General features: G+C 45.1%; 1 protein-coding gene across 3 annotated transcripts in view; it reads left to right on the top strand.

Moving 5' to 3' along the window:
- RGS12 (regulator of G protein signaling 12) overlaps nt 1-19,948 on the top strand; it is a 182,972-nt gene that overhangs the window by 76,301 nt on the left and 86,723 nt on the right. The window contains exon 1 of one of the 3 annotated variants that reach the window (XM_066573350.1): nt 8,526-8,664. The exons of 1 other annotated variant lie outside the window; for it this stretch is intronic. In XM_066573350.1, coding sequence (XP_066429447.1) covers nt 8,599-8,664 — 66 coding nt within the window. In that variant the 5' untranslated portion in view covers nt 8,526-8,598. Of the gene's footprint in view, nt 1-8,525; nt 8,665-14,196; nt 14,317-19,948 lie in introns of those variants that run through there. One more of the 3 variants, XM_066573349.1, reaches the window with a different exon arrangement.

Genomic DNA, 19,948 nt, shown 5'->3' with positions numbered 1-19,948 from the left:
TATACAGTACATATATACAGTACACATGCTACATGTACATCTACAGAGCCACAAGGCAATGCACAACTATAAATCCCCTTCCTGGCATGCGGCACGTGTGAAGAAAGTTTGTGATCACAGGCCGATTTCCATGGTGTGGGGCATACAGTTTGTCATCTGAGGGCCCCTGTCCCCTAGCTTAATCCCCAGGCCTGAATAAACAGGCTCCAGTTTTACTTAATGAATGCTGGGTTTCCGCAGGCTGAGTGCTTGGGCCGAAGTAACAAGTGCTGATAGACACACATGTTGGTCGGCGCTCGTTTCGTTTTGTTTTACAGATGCTGTGAATCAGCTTATGTAGTCAGTTGATCGCTAATGCGATCATTTCTTCACATAGGCCGGCTGTATATCTCCCCGTTCACATGAGGAGATGTACCACCAATGAGCGAGCATGAATGGGACAAACAGCCACAAACGGGTATTTGTTAATTCGTCGGTTGATCGTTAGTCCCTTTACGTGGCCCAATTGTCAGGCAAACAAGTGTCCTAAGGAAGGCTTGGAGTCGATAAGGGGCTGATGTAAACGGACCGTAAGTTTGTCTGTTCTCCCTGTGCTTGTGTGGGGTTCTTCTGGGTACTTCAGTTTTCTCTCACATTCCATACCTATAGCTGAAATTAGATTATGAGCCATGGAGACGATGTAAGACCCATGGAGAGCCATGTAAGTGATAACTGTACAGCGCTGCGCAATATGAATGGATATTATGGAGTAAAATAAATAAAAAGTGAATACATACTTAAAAGGGACTTAAAGGAAAATATGAAAAAAATTTCACAGTGAAAGTTTTTCTTACTCATTTATTTTTATCTTATTGGTTTTAATCAATAGCTTTGTCCTAATATATATTGGGCATAGAAAAGCTAGTTGGACATGAGCATATAATAGGGACAAGTGTATGACTGCAGATCTATGAGCAGTATAATATGGACAAGCGTATAGGTCTGACTGCGGGTCTATGAGCAGTATATTATGGACAATTGTGTAGGTCTGACTGCAGATCTATGAGCAGTATAATATGGACAAGTGTGTAGGTCTGACCTCGGGTCTATCAGCAGTATAATATAGACAAGTGTGTAGGTCTGACTGCGGTTCTATGAGCAGTATAATATGGACAAGTGTGTAGGTCTGACTGCGGGTCTATGAGCAGTATAATATGGACAAGTGTGTAGGTCTGACTGTGGTTCTATGAGCAGTATAATATGGACAATTGTGTAGGTCTGACTGTGGTTCTATGAGCAGTATAATATGGACAAGTGTGTAGGTCTGACTGCGGGTCTATGAGCAGTATAATATGGACAAGTGTGTAGGTCTGACTGTGGTTCTATGAGCAGTATAATATGGACAAGTGTGTAGGTCTGACTGCGGGTCTATGAGCAGTATAATATGGACAAGTGTGTAGGTCTGACTGTGGTTCTATGAGCAGTATAATATGGACAAGTGTGTAGGTCTGACTGCGGTTCTATGAGCAGTATAATATGGACAAGTGTGTAGGTCTGACTGCGGGTCTATGAGCAGTATAATATGGACAAGTGTATAGGTCTGACCTCGGGTCTATCAGCAGTATAATATAGACAAGTGTGTAGGTCTGACTGTGGGTCTATGAGCAGTATAATATGGACAATTGTGTAGGTCTGACTGTGGTTCTATGAGCAGTATAATATGGACAAGTGTGTAGGTCTGACTGCGGGTCTATGAGCAGTATAATATGGACAAGTGTGTAGGTCTGACTGTGGTTCTATGAGCAGTATAATATGGACAAGTGTGTAGGTCTGACTGCGGGTCTATGAGCAGTATAATATGGACAAGTGTGTAAGTCTGACTGCGGTTCTATGAGCAGTATAATATGGACAAGTGTGTAGGTCTGACCTCGGGTCTATCAGCAGTATAATATAGACAAGTGTGTAGGTCTGACTGTGGGTCTATGAGCAGTATAATATGGACAAGTGTGTGACTACGGGTCTATGAGCAGTATAATATGGACAAGTGTGTGACTACGGGTCTCTGAGCACTATAATATGGACAAGTGTGTAGGTCTGACTGCGGGTCTATGAGCAGTATAATATGGACAAGTGTGTAAGTCTGACTGCGGTTCTATGAGCAGTATAATATGGACAAGTGTGTAGGTCTGACCTCGGGTCTATCAGCAGTATAATATAGACAAGTGTGTAGGTCTGACTGCGGTTCTATGAGCAGTATAATATGGACAAGTGTGTAGGTCTGACTGTGGTTCTATGAGCAGTATAATATGGACAAGTGTGTAAGTCTGACTGCGGTTCTATGAGCAGTATAATATGGACAAGTGTGTAGGTCTGACCTCGGGTCTATCAGCAGTATAATATAGACAATGTGTAGGTCTGACTGTGGGTCTATGAGCAGTATAATATGGACAAGTGTGTGACTACGGGTCTATGAGCAGTATAATATGGACCAGTGTGTGACTACGGGTCTATGAGCACTATAATATGGACAAGTGTGTAGGTCTGACTGCGGGTCTATGAGCAGTATAATATGGACAAGTGTGTAGGTCTGACTGTGGGTCTATGAGCAGTATAATATGGACAAGTGTGTGACTACGGGTCTATGAGCACTATAATATGGACAAGTGTGTGACTACAGGTCTATGAGCACTATAATATGGACAAGTGTGTAGGTCTGACTGCGGATCTATGAGCAGTATAATATGGACAAGTGTGTAGGTCTGACTGCAGGTCTATGAGCAGTATAATATGGACAAGCGTGTAGGTCTGACCGCGGGTCTATGAGCAGTATAATATGGACAAGTGTGTAGGTCTGACTGCAGGTCTATGAGCAGTATAATATGGACAAGTGTGTAGGTCTGACTGCGGGTCTATGAGGAGTATAATATGGACAAGCGTGTAGGTCTGACCGCGGGTCTATGAGCAGTATAATATGGACAAGTGTGTAGGTCTGACTGCAGGTCTATGAGCAGTATAATATGGACAAGTGTGTAGGTCTGACTGCGGGTCTATGAGCACTATAATATGGACAAGTGTGTAGGTCTGACTTCAGGTCTATGAGCAGTATAATATGGACAAGTGTGTAGGTCTGACTACGGGTCTATGAGCACTATAATATGGACAAGTGTGTAGGTCTGACTGCAGATCTATGAGCAGTATAATATGGACAAGTGTGTAGGTCTGACTGCGGGTCTATGAGCAGTATAATATGGACAAGTGTGTAGGTCTGACTGCGGGTCTATGAGCACTATAATATGGACAAGTGTGTAGATCTGACTGCAGGTCTATGAGCAGTATAATATGGACAAGTGTGTAAGTCTGACTGCGGTTCTATGAGCAGTATAATATGGACAAGTGTGTAGGTCTGACTGCGGGTCTATCAGCAGTATAATATGGACAAGTGTGTAGGTCTGACTGCGGGTCTATCAGCAGTATAATATGGACAAGTGTGTAGGTCTGACTGCAGATCTATGAGCAGTATAATATGGACAAGTGTGTAGGTCTGACTGCAGGTCTATGAGCAGTATAATATGGACAAGTGTGTAGGTCTGACTACGGGTCTATGAGCACTATAATATGGACAAGTGTGTAGGTCTGACCGCGGGTCTATGAGCAGTATAATATGGACAAGCGTGTAGGTCTGACTGCAGGTCTATCAGCAGTATAATATACCTATGGAGCGCTCACGTGAATCCTAGATTGTACTCATTGGGTTATCCCACCCTCAGCTGTGCTCCATCTGCATGTAGACCAGATTTCTATCATTTTTGTATATACTGGAGCAGCCATACCCATGTCATTTCCATCCTTTGTGGTTGAGCTATGCCTCTACATGAGGATATTTTCCCTGTTAGTGTCTTGGGTGCAGCTCTTGCTTCCCCTCTCAGTCCTGACACACTTATGAAGTAATTGTGTAGACATGCCTCCTGGATGAGACTCGCCGAGATAAACTCTTGCAATTACACAAGTAAGACTTTCCCTGAATAACTATAAGATTCCTCTGCCTGTTGCTCTTTACGGCCCCTGTGAGTGACAACCAGTCCAGACAATAGACAGGAGTCACCCAGCGCAACCAGTCAGCTCTTCTGCAGATGCAGGTCAGGCAGTAAAAGCTGTCATCTGACAGCTCCATAATAAGTCTTTTAGTTGGTCTTCTGGAAAGTTACTAAGATTCCTACTCAGCATTTTTCAATTAGTTCACTTGCACATTGTTGGTTTTTCTGTCCAATTTTCGGACCGGAAAATCAGATAGATAACGAAGCAGTCATTTGAATGGGTGTATTCACATGCCCTGTTCTCGTCTGATTTTTGGATAATGTGCTGTGTCCCGCTCATCAGAGAACACACAGGCAGGATGTCCTTGTGTTGTCCGATGCAAGTAACCCCCAGGAATCTCAGAAGCAAATTAACCCTTTCCAATCCACTGTCTGACATCTGAAGACATTATGATTTAAGGCTGTACAGCTCCGATGTTGGTAGACGTCAGTCGGGGTTCTCTTACTGTATATTGCCAGCCTCTCTGTTGTCGGAGCCTATCCAACGTGTCACTTCATGCAGTACTGGCTTTAGCCAGCATATAGGCCGTTGTATAATTGGCAGAAAAAGAGTAAGCCCCCTAGGAAACCCAGTGTACAAATTGGATTGAAAAGGGTTAAAATGTGTCCGTCTGCAAGTAGCCTTAAGGCTTAAACACATGGGCGTGTTTTAGTCCCGTTATGCGGCCGTGAAAATCATGGCCGCATAACAGGACAAAATGAAACCATTGATTTCAATGGTTTCATATTCACTAGAGCTTTTTTCGGGTGTGAATACTACGCCTGAGAAAAAACAAGACTTGCCCTATCTCTCCCACAAGTGGTTAATACTACATGCGGAGAAGTTAGGGCAGGATCTATCTACCCGCTATGGCGTGGAGTTTAAACGACCTGAGAAAGGGGGGGAACCCATTTATGCACAACTACGCTCCATGCCAGTAAGCATAGTTGTACACACGACCGTCTGAAACTGCCCTAAAGGCCAGATTCACACCAGCGTATGTGTATTGGCGCATACATAAGCACAGCATTTTGCAGTAATTAACGTTGATTTTGTTGCGCATCACCGTATTTTACCGTAACTTTTACACACACAAGTCTTGAGAATTTGCGCGCAAAAATACACATTGATGCTCCCAGTCATAACTAGTGTAATGAATTCAAGAGATGTTCTTTTTCCTGTCCAGTGTTTTACGCATTTCCTAGCGTATTGTGCACTCGTTTGCACATGCCCATTGACTTCTATGAGGAATTATGGTGTGCAAATGCACAGGAAAATAGAGCATGCTGCATTGTTTTGGGCTTTTTTCACAACCAAAATGCCGGAAAATTTGTGTATGTGAACAAAGCCATTGAAATCAATGGGTTCCATTTTCTGCGCACGTTTTGCGTGCACCAATATGCACATACATGAAGCCAGGCTTAGGCTGCATTCACATGATTGATTCTCATGTGTGATATCTGGCCAACTGTAATATGTAATTACTTTATTATGTTTAGACACATGAGCAATTTTTTTCTCAAACTGACGGTCCACGATTTATGCTGCGAGTGAGATTTCTTGAAATTTCGTGCACTTTGCCTGTATTGTAAAATACTACTGATTTTTCACAACCAATTTATTTTCTGCAGCGTTTGCGCAATTTGTGTACATATCTATGAAGTTTCACAGTTGGATGTGCACCAAGAGGGCAGGCTAGAATAGTGACATCTCTCACCAACACACCCATCTCATAATTAGGAATCTGCAGCTCGGCCCCTGCCCTATTTCTTATACCCTGTGGTACCTCTGGCTTGTAGAAAAAAAACCTTACATACATGGTAAAACCTTACATACATGGTAAGTACTCATGAGACAACTATCATCCCAATAGTAAGCTATTCACAGCATTGGACGCTGAAAAAATGCCTTCCACTCCCTGCTCTTTCCCTGCTCCCATAGAAATCTATAGGACCAGCCAGTGTATATTGGCCAAAACATGATTCCAGAACTGTGTTTTGGCTAAGCGTCTATGTGCCGGCCCCGTATATGTTCTATTTTTCGTGCTGCCAGTGTAATTACGCGCCATATATTCACCCGTGTGAATGGCTGCATTGGAAACTAACACGCCGTATATGCGCTTTTGGGAATGAAGCCTAAAACTAGTTTTACATGGCTGAGCGTAATATTGGGCTGTGGGAATGTGCGATGTACCTGCGGATGCTACAAAATGTACCCGCGATTGACACAAAAAAGCCTCCCATCACTTCAGTACAGTTGCAATCCTCTGGCACAGTCTTCAGACGCGTCGGAGGATCGGCAAGTGTTTTCCATTGTATCCAATTGAGACAAGGCGATCTGTAGGAACACCCAAAGATAGGACATAGGGTGAAAAAATTGCTCATGTATGTGACCCCATTCAAAAGAATGGGGTTCATATTCATGCAAGATTTGTGCATCTCGCAATGCATAAATCTCGCACAATTTTCTGTGAAAGTGGCCTTAAAAAATTGAGGATAAGATTTTCACTAAAACATGTAGAGCAGCGGTGCCGGCCCAGCCCGTTCATGAATTACATTGTTGGATGCTGCAAGCAAAATATATGGCCAAATATGGCTTCCCCACCATTAACATCTGAATGCTGGGGGCTTTAAAATTTGGACCCATGAAGATCAACTGAACATCAGACTAGCTCTACATGAGACAACCCCTTTAAAACCAGGACTACTTCTTGGTGTCCGAATAGCCACAGTATCAGAGCCTGAATTTGCCTTTTTCTGGACAATTTATCAACAGATGACCAATATTCATGACCATTTAGACACTAAGAGGAAGCCTTGCTCCTACAGAGGTCATCTCATGTAGAGCTAGCCTGATGTTCAGCTTCTTGGGTCCAAATTTTTAAGCCCCAGCATTCAGATGTTAATGGTGGGGAAGCCACATTTGGCCATATATTTTTCATGCAGTATCGAACCACATGAATGGACTGGGCCCTTCACAGATGCTCTTTGTGTAGGGCCCTCAGGAATGATCTGGTTTGGGGTTTCCCCAGGTTTCATGGTGGTCAATGACCTTATAGGTAACTAAAGGGTGCTGCTCCAAGATTGAAAGAGCCAAATCAAGCTCCATGAGGGAAGCCATAGTCCCCTTATCCTCCCATGTGTGCAGAGGGGACATTTGCGAGAGGGCCGGATTTTGAAGTAGGCCTTTCTGGTGACCACTGCCTGTAGGCTTCGTTGGTGACTCATATCATTGTTGCTCTTAGTCTGGATTCAGACGAGCGTATATCGGCTAGGTTTTCACGCCCAGCCGATATACGTCGTCTCTCTCTGCAGGGGGGGGGGGGGAGGCTGGAAGAGCCAGGAGCAGTGTTCTGAGCTCCCGCCCCCTCTCTGCCTCCTCTCCGCCCCTCTGCACTAATTGCAATTCGGGAACCTTAGCCCCGTCCCGCTTCCTTTCATTGCAAATAGTGCAGAAGGGCGGAGAGGAGGCAGAGAGGGGGCGGGAGCTCAGTTCCTGCTCCTGGCTCTTCCATCCTCCCCCCTGCAGATGAGGACACCATATATCAGCTTGGCGTGAAAACCGAGCCAATATACGGTCGTCTGAATCCAGCCTTAGGGCAATTATATTAGTGGATTTTTTGATGTGGATTCCACCTTTTCTAAGAAAGGGGTGAATTCCGAACCAAAATCAGTGTTAAAATTTGCACCAAATGGTGTGGAATTTGTGGTGCAGATTTGCTGCAGAATATCCTCTGAGGACAATCCGAAGCATATACGTCCCTGTATGAACATAGCCTTAGATATCCCCTGTTAGGGCAGATGGAAGGGAGTCATAAGGGGTTGGATTTATGTCCTTGTGGGATAAAACCGTATCAAATCCCGCTTCACATGACTAATATTCCAATCCCCGACCTTATTCGCCGCGCGACCACATGACCGCTCCATATACAACATCACCAATTCCCTTCAATTGCACTAATGAGAGAAACACTTTGGGTCATTATGACTTCTTCCATTCCCACATAATTTAGTGGCACATGATGGGTAGAATAAAACCTGCTCCGTACTTGACTCCTAGAAATCACTGACAGGTCCTTATTTTCTTAACAATGAAGGAGTCCAAATTTAGGTTCTACTTTTTGTGGGATGTAATAATAGATCCCGGTTACAATCAAAATGTACAAGAGCGGATTATAATGAGGAAGATGATGATGAGTGTACTTGGGAATTTACACCCCACTAATCTCAGATCTGCACTGGAGAATGCGACTGGAGGCTAATGTATGGAAGGGGGGCGGATTTAGTACAATGGCTAAAAATATCAGAACAAAGGCCGCACCTTGGGTTTTTTTTTTTTTGAAAAGAGGATCCCTTGTATGCCTGTCACAGAGGCTCAGCAATTGTCCTGTTCTGTAAGGGGGAAGGCCAGAGTGTTTAACATGGGCGGAGATAGGAGGGGGAGAGAGGTGCTGTGAGCCAGGCTGCATTTCACAGCACTGAACTGATGTAGCAACTTGATCATCTGGATACAAGCAGCGCAGAAAGGGGGGCTGTTCTTACCACCATGAAAGAGACCTTTATTGAGGATCTATTGGGGATTGAGGACACCCTAAATACCAGCCGGTTGTCGGTGAGTGCCACTATGCACAGGACCCCTTGGCCAGACATGTTTCTTATTGTCTGGTGCCTATGTCAATGCATTCAAGCTGTATGCTGTCTGACCTTACTCCTTAAAGAAATCCTTTCTTCTCGCACCAGACTTACATTGTGCTATGCAGACCTATTACCCCTGGGATGTAGTAATGCTACGTTTGTCATGTGACTCTACAATGTCTGTTGGCATCCTTATTTGCACAAATTAGTAATGCAGCAGAGCTGTGTATGTCTTTTTTTTTTTTTTTTCCCCCAAGTTAACTAAGTTTTACTGGCCAGACTCAAACTTTTTTCCCCCTAATTTCGCAGGCACTTTAGGTACAGTGAGGAGGCACGGTGTAGATGGGAGTTTGTTTTCATAAATGGGGGGGGGGGGGGGGGTCCCAGTAAGGAATAAAATGCAGCTTTTGTTGGAGAATGCTCCCTCCAGCCCGGGCCACATCTGTGTGTAGACATGTAATTAAATTGTCTGTCTTTTCAATGCTCATTAATTAGCAAGTTGCAGGCGGTGTTGGGGCAGAGCTGGCTGTGTCACATTGGTTTGTTAGGATATTACAGAATGATCCTAGAAGGTGACCCTATAGAGGCTGTGATTGACCTATAGAGCAGAGCTGCATGGATTAACACATTACATCCCTGTTTGCTTTTCCGAATCGCCGCATCCAAAAAGTTCCAACTTGGTATATTATGGAGATAAGTGAAGGTCCGTTAGAAAAGCTGTCCAACCCAACAGACGTTGATTTACACTTTACTGCTGAGGATCGAAAGGTTATTTTTCTTGCATTTGATACTTTTATGATTTGTTTCTGTTTTACTGTTTATTTTGTATCCGTTCTGTTGTCCTTTAGGAGATGGAGCTTTGTTTAGCCCTGCGGTTTTGTTAGTCTTTGTTCTGTTTTCCTCCTGCCATATAAAGAATCTGGAGGTCCTATTTATGACATCACTAGCCTGTCACATATAGGCGCCATGGTTTTTTTAGTTTTGTTCACTGTAATGCCACTTTTGATAAAAATGTCACTTTTACACCTGACTAATCTGGTCTTTTTGGTTGGATAAAGCTGCCTTCACACGGGCGTCAAAATTGCGTAAGATTTGCGTATTGCGAGACTCACAAATAGGAACCCCATTCTTTTGAATGGGGTCATACACAGGGGAGATGTTTTCCTGTATGGCACCGCGATGTGAGGCAGGATACAATTTGTGCATGTTCTATCTTCCTGCGTGTTCTCGCATTGCAGCGCCCATTGATTTCAAGGGGACCGGCAGCAGCATCACGAGTTCTCCCATTGAAATCAATGGGAGAAAGTCCACAATCCTCCTTCTGCAGCTGACAGCCGCAGCGTACGATTGCTTCTCCCCCCGAAGTGATATGAGGCTGTTTTGGCATGAAAACGCCTCGCGTCTATGGGGAATTCACATGGTGGGGAGTGCGATATGGGCGCGGGATTTACGGCCCCATATTGTGCTCAGCAGTGTAAAGTTAGTCTAAAGGCTGCCTGTCCACGGGCGTTTTTACTTTGCGTTCCCCGTGGCGATAATACGGCCACAGGGAACGGAATGCATGCTTTCCATAGCGTTGCTATGGAAAGCGCAGCCCCTCTGTCCATGAGTGGAGAATTACAGCGATTCTCCGCTCGCGGCCGGCAAGTCGCAGCATGCTGCGAATTACCATGAATCTCCGCGGTCAGATAGGCTGACCGTGGAGATCCGTCTGCAGGCTCCTACTCCCAGGTGGTGGCTCTCCGCTGCCAGTTACCGCAACGCCCGTGGACAGGCAACCTTAGGTGTATTCACATAGGCGATGTTTCTGCGAGGTTCTTGCACATGACCGATTTCTTTTTCACTCAGGATTGATGGTCCAAGTTCGAAAAATCGCAGCATGTCCTATTTTTAGGCAATTCTTGTTTAAGAACCGCCAATTACTTACTTAAGCAGCGAAAAGGATTGCATCGCACTTGCATGCCACACGATTTAGCATACGAGTGCAGTGTGTGTGTGTTTTTGTTTCTTTACCATATTAAGTATTGTAACCATGTGTGATGTTGTGGTAGATTGCCATGTGATATCATAGGTTATCACTGCCAGTGGTAACCCGATCGGGGGTGGGGTGGAGTAAATAAAATTGCAACCTTTTTGGATTATTTCCTTATTTTTTGCAATAACGAATTGCCGGCAAATATGTAGACATGCGATTTTTTTTCATACGTCCTCCAAATTCTAATATTATCAGTAATAACCCACCGTGCGAAAATATGTGCTACATTCATCGCCATAGATCTACACTTAAAGACATCAGTCCAACAATTCTCATCGCCCTGCCTAGTCTGAACACAGATTGTGTTATTTCATACACCTCTGGTGCCCTTTATCTCTGAGAGAAACATAAGAACAGACTTTTAAAAATCCAATTTCTCCACTCTGTGTTTTATTCTTCAGTTGATAACTGAGAACAGTAGTGGTTTCCCATGATTTTAGGGCCGTAAAGCACAATTTGAGTGCACCCTGTGAATAAGCCCTAAATCGTTGGCAGATCATGTAATTGACATAGGATTGGCTAGACTGAATACGAATCCTCAGCTATAAGAAGTATAGGGTTAGTATGAGTCTTCAGTGTTTTGAATGTAAACGCACAGTTTCTATTCACTAACAGCAAGCAGAGCTCTTTAATCCAGTGAAGAATTCAAACAGAGGATACTAGAAACTTACATGAACCACATTTTGCACGGAACCTGACAGCCGTCCCAGCGATGATCGCTCAGTGAATTGAGGCAGAGCGGGCCGGAGATGTTCTGGCCACCCTTCTCCATCCACAGTAAACAGGCCGTCTTTCATAGATGAGCAGCTTTTTATACAGGAGCTTAACTTTACATAATCATTAATATTTGTTTCCAAAAACTAGGAAGCTACTTTAGGCTGGGGTCACACGGGACTGAAATCCCGCGGAAATCTTGCAGAATGACTGCACGGAAATACCGCAAGATTTCCGTCGGAGAAATGCAGCTTCAAAACCCGCAGCCTTCTGCATTCTGCTGCAGCCACCTCTCCACATAGAGAGGAGAGTGACCGCTGTGGAAATGGGGAAAGAATTGACATGCCGCGTCTTTAAATTCTGCGCGGCATGTCAATTTCAGTGCAGCTTGGCTGCAGCATATGGACGAGATTTTTGAAAATCTCATCCCCTTTGCTGCTTTATCCCGGAATTTCCGTGCAGAAAGTCTGCACGGAAATTCTGCGGAAATTACACCAAGTGGGAACCAAGCCAAGTGTGCGTTTACACGTAGCGAAATTGGTGCGATTTCCCGAGAGCGGAAAATCTGCTTCAAATTCCACATTGAAAATTGCATCAAAATCTGCACATCTTGATGTGGATGCGCAGCAGAATTCACCCCCTTCAACTGAATCTGCTGTGGATCCGCATCAAAACCCTGTGTGCGGTCTGTGTTCAGTCCATAAAAAATACGGATAGAAAATCCACCATTTGAATGGGCCATAAGCCGGCTTCACACGCGCGAGATTTATGCGTTGCAAGACGCACAAATATGAAACCCATTCTGTTGAATGTGCTCATACACATGAGCGATATGTTTTGTTTCTTTTTCCTTCCCTCCGCATGGCACCACGATGCGGGAATCAAATCGCGGCAGGTCTTGTGCGCGCTTTGGCCTTGCAACGCCCATTGCTTTCAATGGGTTCAGCGGCAGCAGCGCGCCATGTGCGACGTGCACGCGATGGGATGTGAGATCTCCTATTTAAAACTCCCTGCACCCCCGAAGTGATGCGAGGCTGTCTTCACATGAAAACGACTCGCATGCTCTAGGATTTAACATGGATGGCGAGGGCGATATCAGGCCGTGATAAACTGCCCGATATCGCCCTCACCTGTGTGATTTTAGCCTTAAGGCATGTTGAGTCTTGACCAGATTTTTGTGAAATTCGGGATAATTGCATCGGTTTTGCAAGCGCTGTGATAAGGCAGCACCATGGGTCTTAATGTTTATAAGGCTGTGTTTGCGCCATTGTTGTGTTCCCTGTTTAGCAAATCTGGGAAAGTTTTTGCGAACGTATGGTAAATACGGGAAACAATATTAACATGTTTTTACCTCTGATCTGTTGACTGTATCTGTCAAAATTGGATGCTTTTTCTCTCTGTTTTTATCCGTTTTACTGTCCGTTTCCATCTGTTTTTAACGAATTCGTTTTAAAATCTCAGTATTAGGGCGCCCACCCACTGGCGTTTTTTTTCCCTGCGAAATTCGCAGCATTTTTTTCTCTGCAGGGGTCTATGGGACTTGTAATGTTAAAATCGCGATCGCGCAAAATCGCGATTTCGCGGTAAATTGCGATTTTGCGCGATCGCGATTTTAACATTACAAGTCCCATAGACCCCTGCAAAGAAAAAAATGCTGCGAATTTCGCAGGGAAAAAAAACGCCAGTGGGTGGGCGCCCTTATTCTCCATTTTTTTCCCCTCCTGGGCAGCCTTTCTCTTGCTCTGCGCATGTCCAAACAAAAAAAACAAAACGGATCTGTTTAATGGATTGATGCCGGATGCTATTGTAACGCTTTCCATTATGGGGCGACTGCACACGACCGGATTTGCATTGCGGAATCTGTGATCGTCACCTGCACAGACAAACCGCGGTATTCCGCACCCATTGAAAAAAATTGAATGTTCACATGTCCGCTCACATGTGCGGATAGAGATTGCAATTTTTCGCGAGCGGATTTAAATGCGCACCACACTCTATTTTTGTGCGGACTCTGCAAAGACAGCAGCCCCGGTTTCAGCCGGACTTACCGCAGCGGATTGGCCGTCCCGTGTGGACGAGATTTCTGAGAAATCTCGTCCACATGGCTGGCTAATCCCAAAATTAGCGGCCGCGGGCGGATTTGCCGCGGCGAAATTCCGCGCGGCCAATCCGCCCTGTGTGAACTCAGCCTTATCGTTTCAGCGGGCATCGCAGTTCAGACAAAGTTCTAGAGTGAAACTACTACTCCCAGCATGCCCTGATGGGTTGCAGCTGTAGGGGTATGCTGGAAGTTGTAGTTTTACCACAGGCTATAAACCTCCGTTCAGAACTTGATGGCGAGCTCTTGTGGCTTTGGACATAGTGTCTACATGAGCATGCCCTGTGAGTGTGCCCCATGAGGTAATGGGTCAGACTCTGGTTATTGGTGTTCCCTGGGTTTAGCTTGTACTTTCTGACAGCACATGCTGTAAGTGTCCGTCAGTAAGTAGAAAGCATTTACTGACATGACTCTGCCACCAGACTTGTCCGTGTCCTCACGTTGTGACACTTGGCATGCTTTCCCCATGACTGGACTGAGCAGCTTATATATGGAGAATCCCAGGTGTTCGCTCAGTCGTAGGATCACAAACCTGTGGAAACACGCCAAGGCTGCAGACTGCCGAACCTCATAGCTGGGGCCGCGCACTTTTTACTTGTCCCCCGGGGCAGTGCCTTTACCCTACTGGGCGTACCATCTCCCTGACACCCAGGCCCATGAGTGCCTGGTCTGAGCGGACCAGCAGCCGTCTCCTTGGATCCTCCACAATGACTGACCTCCGGATTGCATGTCTGATGAAGATGACCCTGAGAAGGGGAATTCCTCCTCCTATGGATGACAAGGTAATGTCTCGAAAACAATGGGCGAAACTCCATGAAGTGATGCGAGGGGCTTGTGATCTAAAAACACCTTACATACGCGGGAATATCGCGTATTGGTGAGCTGGATTCATAGCGCGATATCAGACTCGCCCGTGTGAAGTTAGCCTTGGGCTCTGTGGGCAGTGTGAAAAATGCAGGATTTAGAATTTTTTTAAACTATAGATTGTGGCCGACATTTAAAAGCAAAATCGTCAAAAAATTCTTAAACATTATGTTTCATACAAAAATGTGATCTGTTTTCTGATGGCACCTTCCCTTTAACAACTATTGGGAATAATTAAAGATTCTGCATAGTTTTTTTTTTTTTGGATTGGCAGATTTTCTTCGTTCCCTCTTCGCTCCAGTTATTATATTTTTATCTAGCATTTCCTACAGACTTTTCTTTAGGACTTGTAAATGAAGTCCCAGAAACAGACCGTAAAGCCCGCGGTGTTTATTACAATGTGGCTGTGTAGGAGGCACTCCCTCACGCAGCGCTGGGAAAACGCTGCTATGTTATTGTGAAGAGGTGCGTAAAAAAGCTTGAAAATGTGGCAAACCACAGCAGACAGCGCTCAAAAATCGTGGCGTTAGAAAACGGCGAGTTCAAGCGCGGGTCTGCGAGACCCCATTGGAATCAGTGGGAGCGTTCTATCACACATACTGTGGCGTTCAAAACGCCACGGTAAAAAGCGCCTGTGTGAGGGTGACCTTAGGGTAGGTTGACGTGTGGCCTATACGTGCGGATCTGTGTGTGCCAATACACAGCATATTACAGTACAAGCAAGTTATGAGATTCGGAAAAAAAGTCATTTAGCAAAAAAAATCATCGGTGTAGCGTGACCTGTGATCTGGATCCGTGGGGTATGTTTACGCCTAGCAGAAATGTCCAAGTGGGAGACTCTGCCGCAAATTCCACAGCATTCCGGCATCCAAAACAGCGCAGGTTTTCGCTCGAAATTTGTTGTGCTTCCGCGGCTGACTTCAGGAGATTCTGCGCTCCCCTCGCCTCTGAAGTCTTTGTGCGCTCGGCACTTCCGGTGGCCTCTACTGATCACGTTTCCATAAGCATAAACACTGCCTAAATCCGCAACATGTCAACTTAGGCCTCATTCAGGCGGCTGTATGTGAGTTGTGCTCGGGTGCGAGTTGCATCACACGGCACGCAAACACTTGTCCGATCTGCAGGGATAGTGGACATCGCATGTCCCAGTCTCATCCATGATGTGGACCGGAATAGCACCCGTCCCTGTGTATGCTTGCCTGTGTGACTAGCCTCATGATCTAGGTTGCATAGCTGAAATGCATAAAATACTGCTATTTAAATAGGGCCAAATAGGACGTCCTAGTGAATGTCTGTGAACTCTTAAAAAAAAAAAAAAAAAAGGTTTGGTACTGTGTTAGCAAGCGGAGCAAAGTGTGATTGTCCTTAGTAAGAGAAACCAAGTAATCTTGTAGATATGATAGCTTTTAATGGCTAACAAAAATACATGATGTTAATGCAAGCTGTGAACTCTGTCCATGTAAATTGGACCGGTGTCTGTCTGCAATCCGACGCCAGTTGCCTGAGGTGCAAACTGTGCACCTGCCTCGTTCTTCATTGGTGTATAGATGGAAAGCTCTAACGCTTTCCTATAAACTTTGGGCCACTTTTATGAACATTTCCATTGGGCAGAGAAATGAAGACCGAGGAATGGGCTCCAAGTCTATTAAAAAGTGCATGAGTTTTAATAAAATTGGTGCGGCTAGAACTCTCAACAATAAGATGATCAAATCTGGCCGCTGTGAGTATAGGTAGAGTTGCTCTAAAATGTGTCATTTTCAGGTAAAGTACATAATATGGCTCCTTTTTCGGGTCAGGCTGCCTGTCCATGGACATAGTGATATCCGCTGCGGGAGCCACCGCTGGGGAGCAGAAGACAGCTGACTGTTCTCCACACTGAGCCTTTCTGACAGGCTCACCGTGGAGAATCACGGCAAATCGCAACATGCTGCAATTTGCCGCCCGCGAGAGGAGAATCGTTATGATTCTCCGCTTGTGGACAGCAGGGCTGCGCTTTCGCTATGGAAAGCATGCACTTCGTTACCTGCGGCCGGATTATCGCCATGGGGAACGCAATTCGAAAACGCCCGTGGACAGGCAGCCTAACTCTTCAGATTTGCTAACTGACAAGAAAAGTTGCAAGTCTTATACAGGTGTGCTGCACGTCATCATTTGTGACTGTTTTGGCACAGTTACTACTAAAAGCTCGTGTAAACTGCTTAGTAAATGTAGGTATTTGGTCACATACAGCGGCAGTGAAGCTGTACATAAGTAGTCCTGGCCTCAGCTGGATACAGCTGTATACGGTCTAGACAATGCTCTGTGAGCTAAACACATCAGCTGCACAACTCTCTGCTAGTTTGCTGCAATGTATCAGTCTAGAGTTCAGGCTGTCTAGCTCACAGAGCATTGTCTAGACTGGATTCAATGATATCTCATGTCCACGACATCTGAACATTATTTTTAAATGCCTGCAGGCGATTGTGGATGCAGTTTTTATTTTCTTATTTTTTTCTGCGTGGATATACGCGTATGCACGGCAGATCATCGACGTGGAAAAACTCTGCTCACCCCCCCCCCCCCCCCCAACCTATTCACGCTAATGGGGTCTTCTGAGAGTTCACCACCATAAATTATGCTGCGTGCGTGTGCTTCATTCTATTTAGTCTACCATCCTTCTTACCATATGCACGTCAGCGTATAAACACTTTGGCGCAGATATACTATTGAAATTTCACCAGTTTTGGGGGGTAAATTGTATCAGAACTGATTACCAGCTTTGTACCACATTTATAGTGTGTTTTGGACACTTTATTTATTTTTCTTGCTGTGTCTGAAAAATGGCTGTGGCTTCGTCAAAAGAGTGCGTGATCTAAAGGTGACATTGTGCGCCAAATTTGCTGCAAAATGTTGTTGTTTACAAAGTCCGCTCTAGCACACGGCGTCGGCAAAACACTGCAATTTTGATTGCTACGTTTTGCTGCAATTCTCCAGCCACGATTTTTAAGCTGGTGAAAAGTAAACTAAGAATAAACTTTTTTTTTTTTGCATTTACATGTAATGATTATTGAGCATTTCTGTTTGTTTGTCCCGTGTAAATAGCACTTGACAATCATCTTAACATGGTCTGCATGTAGTTTGCACTACGGATTAGTAGACTGTGTTAGTAAATCTGCCCCATACTTCCTTCTAGTGTACTTTCTAATATGTCAGTGGACACAACTTAATATTACACCTCTATAATACACAAAAGCAAAAATGTAAAGCCCGAGGCACATAGAGATTCATTTTTTTTAGGCCCATAATGTCCATGGCCAATTTTGGGATCCATCTGGTCCAATGCCTCCACAGGATATATTGTCTCGCGGATCCTTTTGAGTAGGTGAGAAAATAACCCTGTTTACAATTGGAGGTATGTTATGGGAAAGTAGCGTAGTACCGGCGCTGTATTCTAAATCCATACAGTCCAGCCCCATAATATACGCCAGCGTGAAGGTGATTTTTTAATCCCCTTCGCGATGTTTGTTCTGTAAACGCTGCGGCCTTTCCTGTGGGAAGGCGGCCTTAATGTCTTATTTATTTCCCTTTATGCAGAATGTCTGACATGCTTATAGGATTAAAAGTAATGGCTGAGGTATGAGGTGGGGATGTGGAGCCATGTGTCCTGCTACTTGTACACAGCCCTGTAATTCACTGACGGGAAGACAATAGATTTGTTAATCATCTAATTAGCAGATTATTTACCGCTGCTCTTTATGGCACGTTTAGGCGGAACGTTTATAGTTCACAAAATCAATCAAATTAACAAAAGTCATCGATAAGCGTTCAGTAGAAAAACGAGCCAACGACAAACGATAATCGTGATGTTCTCGTTCATCGTTCAGTTTCATCCGGCGTAAAAACCACCGCCGCCTCATTCACTTGTAGGGGAGTTTAAACACGGAATATTTCGTATTTCACATACAAATGTGAAACACTGACCGATACGTGAACAGGAACTGCGCAGTTCTCGGCGAGAATCCTGCGGCCTAAAATAGTGGCCTGAACGAGAACGAGCTGGTGATGACGTCAACCGGCTCGGGAAAACAAGAATCGTGAGGTTCTCTTTCTGTCTAAAAGGGCCATGACATTCCATAATGTTACTTAAGCTGGAACGACACGGTTCGGGTGACCACATGTGGCTGACCGTCGGGGGGCGACTCTACCAGTAAGAAGCATGGTGGCTCAGTGGTTAGCACTGTTACCTTGCAATGCTGGGGTCATAGGTTCAAATGTGACTAAGGACCACCTCTGCATGGAGTCTGTATGTTCTTCCTGTGTTTGCGTCGGTTTCTTTTAGGTACTTTCTTCCCGCAAACCAAAAACTTGCTAATGGGCAAGTTCAAAAATTTCGAGCTGTGATGGGAACAGAAGCTGTAATATCAAATGATGCACTCGCATGGAAAGCATATCTGCATGCTAATTAGTCTTCATTTTCTTTCTGTGCTTCCATGGGAATAAATGGGTGATTCTTAAGCAAGAATCACCCAAAAATAGGATGTTCTGTAAGAGAAAGATTACACGCATGTAAATAGATCTATTTTGTAAATGATGAGTTGTATTTTTGTGCGGTTTTAGGGGTCCTGCAAACTGGCGAGGGCGGTATCAGGCTGTGATTCATGGCCCAATATCGCCCTCGCAGTACTTCTGAAAACCCCTGGATGTGAGGCGTTTTCACAAGGAAACCACCTCGCATCCCTGCAGGGGTTCCTTTCATCGCCGCGGTGGCAGGAGATCGCAATCTGCTCCCATTGTTTTCATTGGAGTCGGCGCTGCTGCCGGCCCCATTGAGGACATGTGGTAACCCCTGGATGCATGATGTTTTCATTTGAAAACCGCCTGGCATCACTGGGGGGCTACCCTCCATCCCCGTCACAGCTGCGGCAGGGGATCGCCACATTCGCCACTGTTTTCAATGGGACCAGCGCTGCTGCATCGCAGGAGTGAAAAAATCATATTGGCTTCATAATCGTGCGTTTTCTTCTTTTCTTCTGTGCTTGAAAGCGCTGCAAAATAGGTTGGCACTATACCAATAAAGATCATTATTATTATGTGCCGCCGGCACACATGTGCAGTACAAATTTCCCCTTGCTGTCACTAGGTGATGATGCAGGTCCCGCTACCCTTCCACAATGCTCATTGTGGAAGGGCTGCGGGACGGACCAGTTTTCCTCAGCTCCATTCCCCGAGTTCCTCAAACAGGTCATGTTTTCAGAATTTCCTTGAGTATTGCAAAGGTGATGTAATTATCAGAAATTACCACAGGTGTTCTTTCTATGGGATATCCTGAAATCATGACCTGCTTGGGGGTACTTGAGAACCAGTATTATGACATACGATAGAGCACGTCAAATTGTCACTTTGGCCTTAAAGGGACCACCCCATCAGTGACAGCCCCATTCAGAATGCTGCCCCTGGGGTGATCGGCTGATCACTTGAACTCCCAGCTGATTTTGCTGTGGCTAGCCAATTAGCGAGGTATTACATGCCAGCTCATGTATCACAGAGGCACAGAGCCTTCCTGGCTTATAA

This window comes from Eleutherodactylus coqui, chromosome 7 (assembly GCF_035609145.1).
Source record: "Eleutherodactylus coqui strain aEleCoq1 chromosome 7, aEleCoq1.hap1, whole genome shotgun sequence".
Lineage (NCBI taxonomy): Eukaryota > Metazoa > Chordata > Amphibia > Anura > Eleutherodactylidae > Eleutherodactylus > Eleutherodactylus coqui.
This window is presented reverse-complemented; position numbering and strand designations above follow the sequence as displayed.